At 33.8% G+C, this 20,704-nt stretch overlaps 3 protein-coding genes across 3 annotated transcripts; 1 reads left to right on the top strand and 2 right to left on the bottom strand.

Annotated features, from left to right (window-relative positions):
* The first annotated feature begins 7,123 nt into the window (after positions 1-7,123).
* LOC110106422 (homeobox-leucine zipper protein HAT3) lies at positions 7,124-8,618 on the top strand. The gene is made up of 3 exons (XM_020836328.2): positions 7,124-7,717; positions 7,949-8,028; positions 8,165-8,618. The coding sequence occupies exons 1-3, from the start codon at positions 7,301-7,303 to the stop codon at positions 8,487-8,489; spliced, it is 822 nt and encodes a 273-aa protein (XP_020691987.1). The 5' UTR covers positions 7,124-7,300; the 3' UTR covers positions 8,490-8,618.
* A 717-nt stretch (positions 8,619-9,335) lies between these two features.
* Positions 9,336-10,328, bottom strand: LOC110106423 (retrovirus-related Pol polyprotein from transposon RE2). Its single transcript, XM_020836329.1, has 2 exons — positions 9,732-10,328; positions 9,336-9,617 (listed from the first exon to the last, which is right to left on the bottom strand). The coding sequence occupies exons 1-2, from the start codon at positions 10,326-10,328 to the stop codon at positions 9,336-9,338; spliced, it is 879 nt and encodes a 292-aa protein (XP_020691988.1).
* Positions 10,329-12,336: 2,008 nt separating this feature from the next.
* Positions 12,337-12,783, bottom strand: LOC114580324. Its single transcript, XM_028697505.1, has one exon. It carries the CDS (start codon positions 12,781-12,783, stop codon positions 12,337-12,339), a length of 447 nt encoding a protein of 148 aa, XP_028553338.1.
* Positions 12,784-20,704: the final 7,921 nt, after the last annotated feature.

Genomic DNA, 20,704 nt, shown 5'->3' with positions numbered 1-20,704 from the left:
TTTGGAAGAGAAAGAGAGGTAGGGAAGAGAGGGAGAGAGCCTTGCATAGGAAAATTTTACCCTCTTCTAATTGGCTTTACAAAAGGATACCATTAATTACAATAACCTATACACTTATATGTAAATATAGACCCTGAAATGGAATCTTGCAAGGCAAACAAAACCTAAATTTGGGACAATATCTAACATGGAATCTAATTTCTACTCATGTAACTTATTATTGAAAGCATGTAGCTCTTAATCAACAACCCTAATATTCGATCCTTGAATCTCTGCCTCTTATCAAACACAAGCATAATCGATACCTATTTCCTTCCAAGATCACCATTTATTATAGAAACCATTTTGAGGAGGGAGGCTAAGAAGAAGAGGAAGATGAAAAGCCTTCCAACCTACTAATGATTATTTTCTTAACAAATATTCTACAAGTAGAATGCGTGTCTCATTATAACAATTTATTCATTTACAATTAGAGTAAGAGCTTTAACATCCCCATGGTATTTGATAATATCACAATAGAGATCAAAGTGATAGAAGAATAGTAGTTTGATTTGATATCCCAATTTTTGTCATCATCATTATCACCACCAATGTATTTTGTGGGTGGGTCAAGAGTTTGAAAGAAGGATCTTCATTCACCTAGTGAATTTTCTCGAAATGTTCATCTTTAGGAATGAAATTAATAATCTTAATTATGCGATGTGAGGAATAAAACTCCTATTCATAAGCTTTGTCCTTGTTGGACTCTAAATCAATCAATTTAGGCTTAATGACTCCATAGAAATTGATAGCAATGCATGATTTGATAGGAACAATAGTTGGTTTGGGGAAACTCTAAGAAAATTTTCCATCATCTTATTGTTTAATCTTGTGGCTAATTTTTTTAATACATCATAAGTAGAATCTAGAAAAGTGTTAACTCAATGAATGTAAGAAGAAAATAAGAGCAACAATGAATGAACATGTTAAAGCTCTAAAAGTTATTTATAGAGTTTCAAAATAAGGAAAAAAAAATCAAACCTTGAAATCTACGAAAGTGCTATAAGTTATATCTACTATACACAAAAAAATAATGCTTTTGTCAAGATATTTGAATGTCTTCAATAAAATACTAAGAAAATATCTTTCAAACAAGCTCTCTTGTACTTCAAAAGATATTTATATTATTAAAAATAGTGAGAAGATAGCTAGATTGATAGAATAAAAAATTTATTTTTATTTTTAATGAAAATTTAATAATAACATACTAAACAAATATTAGAATAGATTAAATTCTAATTTATTTTTAATTAGAAACCTTTTCATGAAAAATATTGTACTCGACTCTATTTGATTTAGTTATAAGCCTAACCAAATGTGCCTGAAATCATGCTATTTTTATCATTTTATGTCATTATAGTTATTGTGATGACAAAATCATTTTAACATCAAATTTCTATATTTTAGAGTTTGTTTAATCCCTAAACAAAGTTGTATTTATAATAAATTTATCACAATTGAATTAGTTTAGATATTCTAAATTCATGCATTATGCATAATATTATGTCTGATACAATAAGAATCTCCACAATCCCAATAATCACATAGCAAAATAAATCAATAGGCTAGCTAAAGTAGTTTATTCATAACTTTCTAAAAGAATTTTAGTATAAATAATTATATTTATCAAAGTAATTTATTTAAATTAGAATATCTAATGTTTCAATGATCAAAAGTAAACAAATTTAAATGATAAATTAATGAAATTTTTTTAATTGAGTGTTAGGACAAAAAAATAGCCATATAAAATAATTATTACTTATATAGTTATAAGTATATATAAATTATGAGTAGGGTATCAATAAATGATCCGACTCCTCAAACCAACTCAAATTAGACCTAAAAACTTGAGTTTAAGTTGACTAGTCAAATAAATGAGTCAGGTTCCAGTCATGCATTCCATCTCGTTTGTTAAACGGGCTGGTTTTAAATTAACCCGCCAACTCAATCTTAACTGGAAAAAGGCTTGTTTAATTTTTTTACTTAAATTATTTTATTTATTGGTATAATAGGGCGTTAAACTTACACATGTTATTTTTGAAGTTATAATTTTTATTTTATATTTATATTTTTTTTTTCTAATTAATGAAAAAGTAGAATATGTTTATTTGTATTAATTTTTTTTAATTGTTAATAATTTCTTAATGAGAAACAATATTATTTAATTGACTATGTAGTAGGTTTTTTTTGTTTGAAATCCTGATGTATATCAAAGTCTTATATGGGGTCCTAATTGGGTACACATGCTTTACTCGGATGGACTTTGCCCATCCATGCCCACCCATGGTGGCTTTTGGGATACCGTACCAACCTATACCCACCCACTTTCCATTATTTTTGAACGCAGTCTGCCACGGACTGATGTCCTTGAGGCTTGTTGTCCTTTGCTCTGTTGCAAACTTTCAAGCCGCATATCAGAATTTACCATAGTCACAACATGGTTTAAGTGCTGCGCATTATATAGTGAGGATTGCAGTAATATAAGATATACGGTGATTAGCAATGTAAATTGATTTATCCACTGATGTTGAGTACTTACCCATACTCACCTACAAGGTCATGATTGTACCCATACCCACCCATACCCATTGGGTATAGGTGGGTACATGGGTGGGTGTAGGTATGGGTACCCAATGCAAGACTCTAATGTATATGTATTTAAATTTTAAGAGTTTGGAATTATGCCGTATCATTAGTGTTTATTGTATTATATTGAAATTAATGGTAGAGTTATACCTGATTTTGATATTAGTGTTTTATTAAAAATTTATTAATAATTAACTGAAATCATAAATTTTATTTTATTTTTTGAATTGAATGTTAGTACAAACATGGCTATATAAAAATAATAGAAAAAAATAATAAGAGAAATATAATAAAAGATAATATTCTGAATAATGAAGACATATTAAACTCATAAATATTTTAAATTAATACTTTATATATTAGAAGCATGTTCAATATCAATGAGGCTCCTAATCGTCAATAAGTTTAATACATGATGTTGACATCAATATGCATGTATCTGCTAGCCACTACAAATAACATTGATATGCACGATATCACTAACAAGATTGATGCACATCTTTAACACCAAGGAAAACACCAATAAGATTTTGGTGCAGCATCGTCGATGTCAACCATCGTTAATAAGGTCAATGCATGTCACTCACAACACACCAATGCCTTGAAAGTTTTTAGGTTACTTGAACATTTTTATAAATCAACGCTGACGTCTATATGACTGTCATCACCAATAAGTTTGGTGCTCGTCATCGACACCAATACTAATGTTAATAAACTTGTCAACACCGTCTACACCAACAATATATATTAAATTCCACATTAGCAATACAATTGATAAACATAATTGACATTGACTCTGAAGTAAACAAAAATGTCTTTAGACATTACCAATAGCATAAATCATGAAGACTTTGCCAATGCTTAACATTCTCTCTAAAACCTTTAACATGAAGACTTTGCCAATGCATAAATTTCATTCTAAATTATTGTTCAGCACACACCTTCATTCATACATTTATATATGATTCCTTGAGCCATCTTCAAAAACTACTCATGATTCCTAATGCCCAGGTTCCAAATTTCCTGCTTAGCAACTCAAGCGACAAGCGGGCACAAGCAAGATGAAGGTGCTCATGTGCGAAGAAAAAGAGAGATTATTAGATGCGGAGTGTGGACGGGGAGAACTGTCCGCACAAACATTGGGTACCTAGCGGTACCCGCACTCGGTACCGCTGGGTACCGCTAGGTGCCCAGTACTTCTGCGGATGGTGCGCACTCAGCACCTAATAATTTTTCGAAGAAAAAAGACCATTAATCAATAAGTCTTCTTGAGGACTAAGATGATCTCAAGCAACAAGATAAAATACTTAATATAACCATAAAAAGCTACATCTTTTTCTTTTTGATTGAATGAAATGTTAATATAAACATGGCTATAAAAAAAGGATCCATCGTATTTGTTTATGAAAACTTGAATAGGATAAATTATTGTCTTAAAAAAAGTTTTAAAATAATATTTTTAAAAATGAAATAATAAAGATTTTATAAAAAACATCAATTCTAAACATTCACTAGTGTTGCAACTTGCACCAAATATTCCCGTAGGTGTCATAAATAATAAACAGAGAAAAATAAAGGAGAGATTATGATAGATGCCTTCCAATCATTTTCTCATCAAGCAACAAATAGTTATACACAACAAGCGAAAGATTAAAAAAATATATATTTATTTATGGTAAGATTTTTTTTTTTTTGCATTTTAAGAGAAAAAATAGATGAGGATGTATTGATCAAATTTTGATTAAATATTTAAATTTATTTTATGATAAATGTAATATAATAACTAATTGGTTATCCAAATTTTGATGCCATCAAATCCAAATCTAATAAAAAAAATGAAATATTTATATTTTTAAATAATGCAACTACAGATCAATAATTCTTTTTTCTTAAAGTGATAGGTAATATTTGGGGCAAACGTTTATTTATGAGTAATGATACCTAATTAGTCATATTTTTTTATGATAGCTAATTATAAGAGAATATTTCTTAGTCTTTTAATCAAATAAACAATAAACACATCATTTAAAAAAATTTGTGACAATAACTCTAAGAAATAGCAAAACATTTTTTTATAACTATAAAAATATAAAAAAAGCAAGCTAGGGGTGTAATAAATTTCTTGAGTAAACTATTCTGTGCGGAGGCCGGATGCAGCTCTAAGTTTAGAGACGAATCAGGTGCAACCACGTCAGCGGTACCGAGCCGTGATATCTAGCTAAGGGATGACGTGACACATTCTGATTGGTCTCCAGACGGTGTTCGGCATCCGCATAGAATAATTGCACAACCCAAGACCAACTCAAAAAATTCGGGCTCGAGTTCACCCGTTCAATAGATGGGTTGGGTTTGGGTTGACTTGCGAACGAAATTTTGACCTAAAAGTGACCCGTTTATTTTCTAATTATTTTGTTTGCCGATATGCTCTTTTTATTCTTGATTCAGTTATCCTAAACTCTATATTTAATAACTAATAAACAACAATTTTCAATCAAAACAGTTTATCGTATTAGGTTCAGATCATCCAGGTTCATCTTTTTGACGCATTCATTAAACACATGATCAGATTCAAATCAATTTGATTTAAATCGAATAAATTTCGAATCAGATCTAAATCCGAACCCTAAAACAAGTTAGCAAAGTTCATGCGACCCAGCGGTCCGTTGCAGGGAAGAATTTTTTTGTGACAAACTAAAAAAGGAAAATTATGCATTGAAGACGATATTGCTCATCATTAATACTAACTTAATACAATTATTAAATAGTATAAAACAAAATCAGTAACTCCCTGCACAAAAATTGGTAGGCTGTGGAAGCAAAGCAATCAATTGATGAATAGTCTGTAGAGTACATTTGCCTCTTTCATGATTCACCCGACAGCTCTGATGGCCTGTCCATGTGATCCCTGATACCATATGGTCTGCATTATCCATCCTTAAAGACACACAGCTTATTTAATAGTTTAAATTCATTTGTAAAAAATAATTATAAATGAGAAATTATATTATACTAAAATTATTAAAAATTTCATAATTATTTAAGAATAATTGTTGATGTCAAAATGAACAAAATGTTGATAATAATGGTGATGCTGTGATTGGTGATGATGAATTATTCAATAAGATTCATTTTTTTATTTTATTATGATGATAATATAAATCAATAAGTATTGATCAGATCAAATCATATTGATAATGTATTAATTGATTATTAAAAATTATTGATGGAAAAATTTAGGATTATTATATTAATGTTAATTAAATTAGTTGAATGATTTTGTTTTTAATTTTGAGGGTTGATTTGGGAAACTTTATAATTGTTTTGCTTCTTAGGGTGATATCATATGTCATTGGGGTGTCAAAATGGGTTTTCAGTCGGGTTCAGGTCTAATTCGAAAATAATCAGCCATCATCTAACCTGACCCTATTATAAGATTAGGTCAAAGACCCAGACCTTAACCTGACTCGATTCAAACTCACGTATAACCAATACGACCTACCAACCTATTAATTAATTTATTTTTTTACTAATTTAGTAATCCTGCTTTCACATGCTTCTTTGGCCAAATCCAGTTTTCTAACAGCCTAATCACCTGAGCTGCCAGATCCATTTTACACACTTCTCCTTCTTCCATTTCGTGCGTTTCTTCTTCGTCCAAAACCCATAATCAGTCATGTTTGTTTCACTTTCAGGCTTCCACTTTTATGCATGGAGCCACTAACTCAGACCTACGCATGAAATGAAATCTCATTCCCACCTCCCATATATACGCACTTCTTCGACAAAATCCATAAATCCTTCTGATCCTGATCAAAATTGAGTTATTTTTGGGTTGACCTGAACTCAACTCGTTTATTAATTGGTTCTAATTTTTGGACCCAAACTCAGCACATTTGTTAAATGAGGAAAAACGAACTCATAATTTTCTGATTGGGTCTGGATCGAGTCGGCAGATCTAAAAAGAAAATTTTATTAAAATGTGATAGTTATATAAAAATTATTGTATATTATTTTAAAAAAATTATAATACCCCTAATAGTTATTAAAACTTTAATTTCCCCTCAGTCCCCAGACGGACTGCTATCATACTTCTCTTACTGCACGCGATCCATTTTACATAAATCTTGAAGCGAATGATTAAATGATCAATCATCATCGCGTGACTTATTTTAGTTATATTACCGCCACAACAGATCGAACATCCTAATCCTAACAAAATAAATTACTTTATTAAGCTTTTAAATTTAAAATGTTTACTTCATAAAGGGTCAAACTATCAAAGCAGCATTTTGTGTGGAGCCGCCGGCTTATGAGGTCGACGTGGCCCGGCTCAGCTTAAGCCATTTAGCCAGTAACGGCTTCCTGGTATACCCTAGGGCTAACCAGAGTTATTTGTTAAACCACGGTTAAGGTTTTACAAAATTTCAGAGTTCATTTCTCAGCAGCCATGATTGCCGTACTGTGGGAAATACTGCTTCCTATTTAAATCCCCGTTCTCTGCTTCTGAAAACCAACCTGGCATTTCTCTTTCCACCACAAAGCTCACAGCTTTACCCACTTCTAGCTTGTTTTTCTCTCTGCAACCCTACAGCTTCAGTTGAAGAAAAGAAAGGAGAGGGGAAAAGGCGGCGAAGAAAGAAAGAGCAAAGGGATTCAGCACATATCAGATCAGCCGATGGTGGTTGAAAAAGAAGATCTTGGGCTCAGCCTCAGCCTGAGCTCCTCAGATGCGTTATGCCCTCTTCAGTCAAACCTAATGCCGCCTGCGACATTGCCGACGGAGCAGAGGCTGATGTTGATGGGTGGAATCGACGTTAATCGGGCTCCGATGGAGGAGTGGGAGGTTGAGGATGATGCCGGTGGTTCTTCGCCTAATAGTTCTGTGTCGAACACGAGCGCCGGCGGGAAGAGAGGGTTTGGAGTCGCCGGGGGTTTTGTTGTCGGCGGCGAGGTGGTTGAAGGGGAGCAGGAGTGTTCGCGTGGTGGGAGTGACGAGGAGGATGGTGAGGGCGCGAGGAAGAAGCTACGGTTATCTAAGGAGCAGTCGGCCGTTTTGGAAGAGAGCTTCAAGGAGCATAACACGCTTAACCCTGTAAACATTTCTTTCTCTCTCTGGTTTGCAGGATTCCTGAAAAAAAAAGTGATGAACGTTTTTAAATTTTCATTTTTTTATGCTTTTCCTAATTTTCAAGTTTTGTGTTGCTTTAATTTGGGGATTTGGTTGTTGGATTTAATAACTTTTGTAGATTGAAGGATTTAAGCGCTATAAATCTGTGGATTTTAAAAGAAACAAGTTTGAGCTAATGTTATTAAAAATGTGCAGAAGCAAAAGCTGGCGCTGGCGAAGCAGCTCAATCTCCGGCCTCGGCAAGTAGAAGTCTGGTTCCAAAATCGACGAGCGAGGTAATTATCTTCCTCATCATCATCTTCTACTTCTTCTTCTTCTTCTTCTTCTTCTTCATGTTCATCTTCCTCTATAGAGGCATTTCAGATAGTAGTCCAAGTTTATTCACTCTATTCTGTATTAATGGTCTTTCAGGACGAAGCTGAAGCAAACCGAAGTGGACTGCGAGTTCTTGAAGCGATGCTGCGAGAATCTCACGGAGGAGAATCGCCGGCTTCAGAAAGAAGTGCAGGAACTTCGAGCCCTGAAGCTTTCCCCGCATTTTTATATGCACATGACTCCTCCCACCACCCTTACCATGTGCCCATCGTGCGAGCGTGTCACTCCGCCGCCGCCGGCTGTGACCGGCGAAAAGCGCCTCATTGCTCGCCCGATCAACGCTGCCGCTGGCGTCGCTCCTCACTGGGCATCCTTACCGCTCCGCCCATCCTTCCTAGACGCGCCACCGCAGCGCCACTGAACTCGCTCGGTAAAATTGGGAACCTCGCCGGGTTTTCTGGTTTGACCGGAGTTTTTTTTTTTCTCTTTTTCTCGAAGTTCAATTTATATTTGTAGCCTTTTTTTTTTTTTTTTTTTTTTAGTGTGGGAGATTGGTAGTAAAAAGTTAAAAGCCTTTTGTGAAGATAGAAATGTTATTTATATCCGCTTCAATTACTACATTTTATAAACATTTTTGTGCTGATATCGTTAAAAAAATGTTATTCTTTTTTTACATCATAATATTCTTTAAAGTGATATATTACATAAAAACTATATTAAAAATATAAAAAGCACTCTTTACACATTCTAAAAATGAGATATTTTTATAAATATATAATATGACCAACAACAAATTTTGCTTTGTTACGCGATCATGCATGATATTTTTGAAGATATAATCCATTAACAAGCAAAATATGTGATTTCCTTTGCAATCAATCAACTGATAAGGTCCTTGAAAGCAGAGCAAGAATGAAAGGAAATGTATTCATGTCATGCGAAGAGTACATAAGCAGCTATATATAGATAGCTTTGGGACTTAGACAGGTAACCAAATACAAGAATACACATAACTTGTAAAACAGGTATAGGTATATAAATGTGCTTATATTATACGCCCCCTTAAGCTAATGGACAGGTTGAACAGTCAGCTTGTTGCGTAGAAGATGATAGCGAGGAGTGGAGAGTGTTTTGATAAAAATGTCAGCTATCTGATCTTTGGCGAAGATATGAAAGATATGAACCGTTTGGGATTGGATATGATCCTTGATGAAATGGTGATCAATTTCAATATGCTTGGTACGAGCATGAAATACTAGGTTGTTTGTCAGTGCAATCGCTGACGTACTATCGCAATGTAGACTGTGGGAGACTGTAGTTGAATATGGAAATCAAGTAAGAGCTGGCAGAGCCATAGTATGTTGGCGAGAGCTGTAGCGAGAGACCGGTATTCAACTTCTGTTGAAGAGCGAGCGACAGTGTGCTGCTTTTTGACACTCCAGGAGATGAGTGTGTTGCCGAAGAATGTACAGTAGCCAGAAGTAGATCGACGTGTTTCTTTGTCTCCAGCCCGATCAGCGTTCGAGTAAGAGTGTAGTTCCGGTTTGCCCTACAAAATCAGAAGACCAAGAGGTAAAGTACCTTTGATATATCTAAGAACTCTATTGAGTATATAAAAGTGATGGGGAGTAGGATTATGCATATGTTGGCATAACACATTAACCATAAATGATATATCCGGTCTAGTTATGACAAGGTACTGCAGAGAACCAGTGATATGTCTGTAAAGCTTGGAGTCGAATGGTAAGGCGTCTTTGATATTGGGATCCGGAAGCCTGGCGCACGAAGGATTAGCTAGGGCCTTACAGTTGGTCATACATGCTAGTTTAAGGATTGAAGCGGCATAGTGCTGTTGGGATAGCATATATCTTTTGTTCATCGAGCTGATGGTAATACCGAGAAAGCTGCTTGCCATCCCCAGATTTTTCATGTTGAATTTATTGTTTAGCTGAGAAATAACATTTGTAATCAAAGTGGAATCATTGCCAGTTAGTAGTATATCATCTACATATATAACAAGATATAGATGACTGTTTCCCATTGTAAGGATAAATAGGGACGAGTCAGCTATGCCCGGAGAGAACCCAAGAGTGTGGAGAAATGTTGAAAAGGTTTGGAACCATTGCCGAGGAGCTTGTTTGAGTCCATAAATAGCTTTCTTGAGTTTACAGACATGGTGCGGATGATGGTCGTCTTCAAATCCTTTTGGTTGTTTCATGTAGATCATCTCATCAATGGTACCATGTAAGAATGCGTTCATCACATCTAAATGATTCACGGGCCAAGCATTAGAGATAGCAATAGTTAGTAAAATTCGGATAGTCGGAAACTTAGCTACGGGACTAAATGTTTCTAGGTAATTTATGTCGTATTATTGGTGGTTTCCTTGAGCGACTAATCGAGCTTTGAAATGAGCAATAGTGCCATCGGAGTTGTGTTTGATGCGGAATGTCCAACAACTACCAAGAACGGGTAAATCAGTAGTAGGGATGAGCTCCTAGGTGCCTTGTTTTTGTAAGGCATAGAATTCCTATGCCATTTCGCGACGCCAATGAGGGTGTTGGGTGGCTTCATTGTACGTAGTAGGTTCATGCAAATATGGAGACTGCATAGGGGTTTGAAGGTGAAGCAAGTTAAGACATTGAGTGGGTCTGAGGGAACCAATTTTGGTTTGGGTGATCATAGGATGAGTGGGCTGTGTTGTGTTGTTGGGGATCTTTATAGGCATTGGTGACGACTCATTTGAAGTAGGCTGAGGAGGAGGTTCAGATATAGCCGTTGAGGGAGATGCGGGTATGTATATGGATGCAGGATAAGATTGCAATGGTTGTAGAGTATGATTAACATGGTTTTGTTGATGTGTAGAGGAATTATGAGTTGTGGTAATAGGAGAAGTGCAAGGGACCGGTACTAAAAGTGATGGAGATATCTGGGAAGAGATCTGAGATTGAGGAGGTGGTGTAGTTTTGAATGGGAATGTAAGTTCATCAAAGACAACGTGTCCTGGGATGTAGATTTTGTTGGTTATAGGATCGAAGCACTTATACCTTTGGATATATGAGAATAGCCGAGGAAAATACAGGAGCAAGATCGAGAGTCTAGTTTGTGTCGTTGATTTGGTGGGATCCAAGGAAAACATGCAAAGCCAAAGACTTTTAAGAACATGTAATATGGAGTTTTGTGAAATAAGAGATAAAGAGGTGAATGAAGATTAGTGATGGCTGCATGTATACGATTAATCAAACATGATGCAGTGAGAACTTCATCAGGCCAAAATGAGTGAGGAAGCGAGGCGCTGTTTAGCAATGTTCGGGTAATTTCAAGCAGATGCCGATGTTTACGTTCTGTGAGTCAGTTTTGTTCAGGTGTGTAGGGGCAGGAGGTTTGGTGATTAATTTCATTTTGTTTAAGGAATGTTCTAAAGTTTTTGTTGAGGTACTCCATACCTCCATAATAACGAAGGCATTTAATCGAAAACTGTGTTTTCTTTTCAATGAAACATTTAAAAGTGCGAAAATATCAAAAACTTCAGACTTATGTCGCATAGGAAAGACCCACGTAGAACGGGAGAAATCATTAATAAAGACTACATAATATATGAAACCTTGATGCGAAGGAACAGGCGAAGGGCCCCAAACATTCGAGTGAATGATCACTAAAGGCACAGTGGCTCTGTGAGTTTTATTTGAAAATGGTAGTTTATGACCTTTTGAGGTCATACAAGTTGAGCAAAAAGAAAAGCTATGAGGTATATGAAGACATTTATTGTTAACATAAATTGTATGAATGATTCTAGAGTGCGGGTGACCAAGTCTTTGATGCCATAGGGAAGCAGCTTGAGTCGTAGCAGCTAATGTCGTTGTTGAGGAGGAAGAGTTGCTGGCTTATCGAACAGGGTATAGACCTCTGCTACTTGGACCCGACATAAGAGTTATGTTTGTCTTCATATCCTTAATAGCAAAACCATGAGAGTTAAAACACACAGAGACATTGTTATCTTGAGTGAGATTGGATATAGATAGTAAATTGTGAGATAAATGTGGAACATGAAATAAAGTGTTGAGTCTAAGCTTACGGTGTGGTGTTGGCAGAATACCTTTGTCGAAATGGGCAATGGGTAAAGATCTGCCATCACCAATGGTAATGTTGTCGGTACTTGTATAAGATGAAGCTTGCGATAAGTTGTCCATGGAGTTGGTTAGATGCGCCGGGGAGCCCAAATCCAAATACTAGTCGTGATTGTCTGAATCAGACGCTGTGACCATGGCTCAAGATGAAGAGTTGGGAGGTTGAGTTTCAGGGGGATTGACAGAGATGTTGAGACGGTGCCAACAGTTGTGTTCCAGATGCCCCTTTTTATTGCATATTTGACATTGAAGGGTGCTCGAGTTGGTCGTTCTAGAGGGCTGAGATGAGGATCGTGCTCGTCCCCTTCGACCATGACCTCGATGCGAATAGAGCGCAGTGGAGGAATCGCCTAAGGTGAGCTGACGAATGGACTCGGCCTGAATATTGATTTCTTCACTGATCATGAGAGAGTAAAGATTGTCTGGATCTATTGGCTGCAACATTATGCATATGGTCATCTTGAAGGCATTGTAGGACGGTGGTAGCCCGCTTAATGTGTACAGGATAATATCTTCGTGATCAAGAACTGAGCCTGCAGAGGTAATATTGTCCACGATGGTTTTAATTTGCTGGAGATATTGAGCCATGTTTTGGTTCTTCATTTGCATGTTGTGTAGCTCATTTTTGAGCTATATAACGCGCGAACTGTGATGATTGGAGCCGTCGTTCGAGCGTGAGCCAAATAGCGTAAGTGGATACGAGATGAATGACATATGGGAGGATCGCCTGTGTGAGAGTGGAACAGAGAGCTTCCGATAGATTTTGGTCTACAAGAAGCCATTCTTGATATGTTTAATTGATTTCTTTGGTACCGTCTAAAAGAGTTTTGTAGCAAGCGGGAGGAGAACTTGATGGAAGAAGAAAAGAGGCAAAACCATTTGCGTTCAGGAGTTTGAGAACCTGAGATCACCATATCGGGTAGTTGTCGGAAGAGAGTTGGACCGGCACAATGATCTTGATGTTATAAATCACGAATTTAAGGGCGGCGGGTATTGCGCAGCTGTCGTCAGAGAGGGATTCTTGAAGATCTTCGATCTGCAATGTGGAGGCTAAGAGACGTCCATGATCGGAGTAAGAAGGGAGAGATCAACAAGAAGGAAGAGATGAGAAAGGAGAACTTCTGGCGATGCAGGAAGAAGAAAGGAGTGGCTCTGATACCATGAAAGTAGAGCAAGAATGAAAGGAAATGTATTCATGTCATGCGAAGAGTACATAGACATCTATATATATAGATAGCTGTAGGACTTAGATAGGTGACCTAATACAAGAATACACATAACTTGTAAAATAGGTACAGGTATATAAATGTGTTTATATTATTAGTCCTCATTAATAGAGCTCCATCACGAACAAAATTTTACCTGTCGGATTAAATTTACTGTATACATTTTGATTTATCAAAACGGGTCTTCGTAGAGCCAAAATTAAGTCTCATACTTGAAAAAGTTCTATGATAAACTGTTTTGTTCTTTGATTGAATCATGTATGCTTTATACAATTCAAGGTTCAACTTGTCACACCCCATAATTAAATTTTAAAAATTGTCTATTTTAAAATTTTTAATCATTTACCAAAACTTTTATAAATTATCAATATAAATCAATCCAACGAAAATGACTAATATCATATACATTAAAATATTTTACTATATTTATTCTCTCAAAAACATATATATATATATGTATATATATATATGTGTGTGATCAACTAATCAGCACAATCACTAATCTATCAGTAACTCTTGACTATAAAGAGTGGAAGAAAGAAAACAAATACGGAATATGAGAAGGAAACCTGAAAATCTCTATCAACCTTATTCCACATGATATTGGCATCTTCCATAACTTGGAATCAATTAAAACTACATAACAACCTTACAAAGCCCAAAAGAAATCCAAATTCACTAGAACTTCCAACATAAGGCTTAAAAGATTAATATGTATGCCCAATTTAGTTGATATAGTCAATAACGCTTAATCTCATCAATGATCAATTATCATTCGTAATGCTTAAAATGATCAATAAGAAAAGCAAGAAATCATTTCAATGAATCAATAGTTGATATGAGAATCAATAAATTTGTAAAGCAATCATATTGAAAACATGCATAAACCAGTTAATCAATCATAACCTATTAGTGTCAATATCATCAATCATATCTATTTTATCTATTATTAATTATGTGTAATCAATACATGTATCTGTACCCATTATGATCTATCTATCAATGTTTTTATGAACATTACATTTATATATATCAATGTTATAAATCCATGTAAGCTTTATTATATGATTTAGCAATGCAGGACATTCAACTTTAATGTGGAGTTTTCATCATCTTTTAACCCAGGTGCTTCATAGTTGGTCATAAGTCATATCCATCATAATTATCATTTATCAGTAAGTCAATTATCATTACATGGCGCCTTTCATTAAATCAATAAAGAGTCGTCACTCTATGTCCGTCAGTGTAATCAGTCATCAATTACAGGCTACAATCGGGATAACATCACAAACCATCTTCAAAGAAGTTCATCGGCTCACCCTCATACACAATATATTATGTTTTAAGAGTTCATATTAATTACAGTGTTAATAGTCAGCATTCCTTGCTTATGCAAATGCCAAATTTATTTTATATCAATTGTATCAATCTATCTTTAATAAAATGCAATATGAAATACTCAAATATATAAAATACAGAAAAATCTATAAAGTGACTTTAGCTTCAAAAAATCATAACTTTCATTTCACCCTGTAGAAATTGATAATATTACAGTCAAAATATTCATAATATTTACATATATATCATATACAAAATATTACATAGTAAAAATGTGGCAAATAAGGAGAAAATATATTTTTATCAATTTAGGAGGAAATAAACCTGTCAAACAGAAAATTATTGAAAATTGAACTGAGATTTTGGCTACTTACAATGATCAGAAGACTTTTTTTTTTTTAAATAAAGCAATATGCAAAAACTGATTAAAATTTGCTTTATCTCATTCCCTCTCTTCCATCTCGAATAAGTCACTGCGATGGGAGGTTAATGTTTAGAGTATATATATATAATGGCCTAGCGCCGCAATAATGTATGTTAAATTTAGAATTACTATAAAACAGAGACTCAAATGTAGTGGCAACGATTTTTAGTGATGTTGTGCACTTAAGCCTTTGCCACAACATTACAAAGCTTAGCATTGTAGTGCCCTAGTTTAAATACAAATTCATATATAATTTTTAACACTTTTCCTATTTTTTGGGTCATACACTGCTAAGCCTACAAACACTTCTCTGCCAAACCTTTGAGTTCTTCTAATCATAATCTGACATTTTTTTTTTTGGATGTTTTACCATAATTCACATCAATTCTTAGAAAGGGATGTTGTACCTCTAATTTAAGAACAACCTTTACCTCAAAGACTGAGTTAGAGTTTTATATGTATTTGATACATCCATGAAGTTACTCATAACTTTTCATAAAATTGATGCTTAATAATTATATTCTAGTATTTTCTTTAAAATCTGCACCAATATTTTAATGAAGGCCTTAGACAATTCATTTTTTCAAGGGTAATAGATATTTGAGTATCTCTAATCAATATTGTGACATCTCACAAATATATTTATTTTGGTGCTTGTAAAATATGGATCATTATCAGGCATGGTTTGATGGGGAACACCAAATCTATATAGGTTATGATCTTTAAGGAAATGAAGAATGTGATGAGATTTGACTTCACATAATGGGATAGCTTCAGCCCATTTTAAAAAATAATTAGATGTTGCTAATATGAATTGATGGCCATTGAAAGACATCAAATTAATTAGATTAATTACGTGCACCCCAACTTTTAGAGGGCCATGAAACAATCGTCAGATGCAAAATATTTTGTGGTTGATTCAATACTACACCGTGCACCTGAGATTAGTGATAACGTCATGTAATAATCATGCAATCATCTATCATTGAACACGATAATATCCCATTATTTTATTGTTCATCTTTATTTCAAGACCGAACTAGTAAGCACCACACAATCCAGCATGCACTTTTACAATAATCTTTTGGGCTTAAGATTTATTAAGACCACATAATCACATTTGATCGAATATATACTATAAATCTCATCCATATTATCATTTTCTCTTTCTTGGTGTACTAAAAAATCTAGATGCACATTAAACATTACACTTTTATTATTGCAATCTATTACTTTTACTTGATTGTGTGCTAACAATTACATGTTCTTTCCAAAGTTTCTTAAACTCCCCTCATTAGGGGGAGTATGAACGATGATTCAACCACCCCGTACGTACTTCCAACTCGTATGCAAGTAGGTGCCCCTATATCAAGTTGAAGTTGTTCAAGTAGGCATGATTCAATAGATTTATGGGTCAAGCATAATGGAGGCAATATAATTTTGATCTTGTTGGATTTGTATAATCGAAACACAATATTTTGAATAGAAATTTGATAAAAATTATATTTTTACATGAACTCTAAATAATTTCCAAATTTTTATATTTCATTCCGACATCTTTTTATTTCAAAAATTAGTGAACATTTTATATTTGTTTAATTAATTTTTTGAGGCTTGACATTATTAGAAGTAAAATAAAATTATAAGATATGCTATAAGTCCCTAATTTGAGTAAAAATGATATAAAATTAACCAAATAAACTTAGGTTGCAATATTTTATTTATTTTTACATAAAATATTAAATTAATATAAAACTTAATAGAAATAACTTCATGACATATATATAATTAGTCATCAAATAAAATAGTGACATATATAATTTGAAAGAGATAATTAGTTAAAATTTCATTTAGATTCCAAATTAAAAAAATGATGACATAAATGATGTGATAGTTTAAAATAAAAAAAATAATTATTTAAATTATTAAATTTGTATCAAATGTCACACTCAAATATCAAAGCAGTAATATGCATGATATTATAATTATAATAAAAATATACATGAATTCAAATTTAAATTTAAAATTGAAATAATATAATATCTTAGAATTTTTCAATGAAAAACATTTTTTATTTAAAAATAAAATAAAATCACATCTATTTAATAAAATCTAAATATCATATATCATGCTATTTGATTATTTTTTAAAATTAAAGTAAGACTCAATTTAAAATTCTATAGTCTTTTCTAATATTAAAATAATTTGCAAAATTTACCTTTAATGCTCATTATGAAATATTTTAAAAATATTTTTATTTTTCATTTAATTTAGTGAATTGTAACTTTATTTTTAAATTTAGGACTAAGCTTCCTAGTGTCTAATAAATTATTACGTGCGGTCACTGGGCCGTCCAGAGGCCAATTAGGACGAGTCATGTTTACTATGTACTACTGTGTATCGGATGACATAACACGTCCTGATTAACCTCCGGACAGTATCTGGTGACCGCACGTAATAATCTTTAATGTCATTTTCACACCATAGGAGCATGTGAGAGGAGAGATCAGGTGGGATTTGTTTGGTGGGAGGTTAGGCGAGGAAGCTTCCCGAGTAAAATGGGACTTTCTCGTAAGGCATCTTTGGATTCTCTTTGTCTTGGATGCGTGGAGGATGGCCGACTGGCTTCTATTTGGTGGAGTGCACTAATTACTAATTAAGGGGATGGGATTGAGTGTTTTATGCGATTAGTAACTATGTATTACACACTCCTGGAATTATCTAGTGTGTGTATGTGCCTCTATAAAAATAAGAACAAATGATTGGGCTTAAGCATGCAAAAAATAATCAAGATATTTTGAAGGTTAAATTGACTCCATAATAGCAACAATTTGAGAAATATGTCGGCCATTTTTTGTTTTTTCTCGAGAAATATATTTGTAACTTGTAAGCTTATTTTCGATCAAAATAGGCCTACTTATGATTATGTAATATTTATTGTATGCGTTTATATGTAACTTCCAGAAGATATTGTAGTTATGTTCATTTGATAGCTGAGATTATCATTTAAAAAGTTAAATTTAGTCACATTAGAACTAATTTTCTTACAAGATAATTAACATAACTCACACATAGAAAAGTGAATATATACATTCTTGAAGATCATCAAGATTCAAACAATTCTCATCAAGTGTAATGTCTCAATTCGTCTAATAATTTTGCGCTAATATCAATATATATATATATATAATTTGAATAGTGTAATACCTCTTTACATGCATGATTAGAGTATACATATACGTGCTTATAGAGTATACATATACGTGCTTAGTACAACTCAAATGTGTCAATTTCAAGATAGATTATTACATGCAGAGACCAGACATATAGAACTGTACGGATTTGTCTCTGTGAACATTTAAAGCACAGTTCGCTACATTTTTACTATTCACAGAGACAAACCGAACTGTTCTCTGTGTCCAGTCTCCGCACTTAATAATTCATCCAATTCCAATGGAGATATTGGGGGCAACATAATAGAATTTAAATGATGTTCAAACGTTACTCTCACTTTGTTCGAACCTAAAAGCTTATTCAAACCTTATTATAATTGTAATTGAACCTTACTTGAATATTATTTGAATAAGATACGACCTCAATCAAATCTTATTTGAACATTCTTTGAACATTATTCAAAACTTGTTTGAAAATATGAATAGGATCTGACCAAGATTTGAAGTAGATAATATGATGTCTAATATCATTTATGGGTTAAGGTTTAGAATCCAAATAATTTTATCAACCTAAATAATCAAACGTGTAATATCACTAATCTTAAACTACTAGCCAAATATGGAGATAAAACTTTGTTTGAGACTAATCACACACGAACAACTATTGCTGGAGATGTGGAAGGCATTAGGAAGTGGAGGATTCTAGCAGTTTCTTACTCAAAAGTTCATGTGATTGCTTGCTTAAGGGCCCCTTTAAATTCAAATTATATAAAATAAGTTACATGAATATTTTGGTTTGAAATAAATTTTCACACACATTTCTTCAAGAAAATAAAGAATGGGCATATAAAGTCAAGTTTTCATAGGAAAATTGGTCGATATGGATGGAACTGGCAATTTTTCGGCGGTTTTTGAAATTTTAGGAAGTTAAAGCCCCGTCAGAATAAACCACGTAGGAAACTGAGATCGACGGACTTTTTATGGCGTCGGTAATTACTGACGATTTTCCGACTGTTATAACCTCAAAAAATTATCGGCACGTAAACCACAGGAAAATTGTCGTAATTTACCAGCGCGTCGACCACAGGGAAGATAACCGGAATTTCCTGCGGTCAATCCGCTGGTATAACCCCCCTTTTTACTGGTGTAACAACTGGTAATTTCGGTGGTCAAATGATGACCGTCGGGAATGTCGCCGGTATTTGATAAATATCCTGTAGGGCATCAAGCGTAATATCTCAATTTACGTATAAAACCAAGTTTTCATATATATAGAATGTGTTAAAATGTATTTTTTGTTCAAAACATGAATATCATTTTTCAACCAATAAATACTTATTCATATGACTGGAGCACCATCAGGGAAGATGGAAAGCAATTTGCAATGTATCAAAGTTTAATGTCTTGAAATTATTGATAGGCATCTCTAAAATTATTTTCACTAAATTTGTGAGCAACTAAGATTGACTATCCTACCATTGTAAACTGAAGGCATCAATTGTCATGGTATCATTTTCTATTGGTGAGGCTTGCACATCATTGGTTGTTTTGCTTTAGGATTTATGTAGCATCCACTTACAAGGTAAGTATAATAGGATCATTGAGACAAATATGGTGAATGGAATATGATTAAATTGACATTATAATGGCATGGAATTTGAATGCATTCTCCTCTCGAAGTCCTGTCATTTACTCTCTTGCACCTTATTAACTCCTCTCTAGTTCGAGAACGTCACTTTGCTTATGTTCATTCTCTCTTTTTTTCTCTCCCTCTCTCACTTTATAGCATCCTTCTTTTACTCACCGGCTAATATATAGTTATATTTCTTTCTTTTCTTTTTATTCTTCATGCCTCCCTTCATAATTTTCTCGTTCCCCTCACTCTTTTTCACTCTTGTCATATTTACTTCGCTCTTTCTCGTCTCTCTTCACTTGTGTAACTCTCTCTCTCTCTCTCTATGTAAATCCCCCTATCTTTATTGATCTCCTTCTTCCATTAATCCCCATTTCCTCATATTTTAAATTCCCTTATCTCTCCAAATTATGAAACTTTATTCTCCTCTACACCTAAAGCAATGATCTATTTTGTAATAGGGTTACTTCTATTTAAACTCTAATATGTAAAATATTTTAGGCATCGCTACCATTTAGAGAGCATTTTTTATCAATGTTTTAAAACTCTGATAATTTATATCTTTAACAATGATTTTAAGCGCTATTTTTATAACCCATTAGCAGTGATTTAAACTACTGCTATTGTTACATTATCAACATAAAAAATCAGAACTACGACATTATATGCACCCATCAATTGAATACCCTTCAGCCCCTTCACCCATAACCTAAAT

This window comes from Dendrobium catenatum, unplaced genomic scaffold (genome assembly GCF_001605985.2).
Source record: "Dendrobium catenatum unplaced genomic scaffold, ASM160598v2 fragScaff_scaffold_948, whole genome shotgun sequence".
Lineage (NCBI taxonomy): Eukaryota > Viridiplantae > Streptophyta > Magnoliopsida > Asparagales > Orchidaceae > Dendrobium > Dendrobium catenatum.
This window is presented reverse-complemented; position numbering and strand designations above follow the sequence as displayed.

Coding starts and splice junctions, on each gene's coding strand:
- LOC110106422 (XM_020836328.2), top strand. CDS start 7,301: ATGGTGGTTGAAAAAGAAGATCTTGGGCTCAGCCTCAGCCTGAGCTCC. Junction 7,718..7,948: donor AGCATAACACGCTTAACCCT/GTAAACATTTCT, acceptor AAAAATGTGCAG/AAGCAAAAGCTGGCGCTGGC. Junction 8,029..8,164: donor TTCCAAAATCGACGAGCGAG/GTAATTATCTTC, acceptor ATGGTCTTTCAG/GACGAAGCTGAAGCAAACCG.
- LOC110106423 (XM_020836329.1), bottom strand. CDS start 10,328: ATGAACGCATTCTTACATGGTACCATTGATGAGATGATCTACATGAAA. Junction 9,618..9,731: donor GACCGGATATATCATTTATG/GTTAATGTGTTA, acceptor CTGATTTTGTAG/GGCAAACCGGAACTACACTC.
- LOC114580324 (XM_028697505.1), bottom strand. CDS start 12,783: ATGGCTCAATATCTCCAGCAAATTAAAACCATCGTGGACAATATTACC.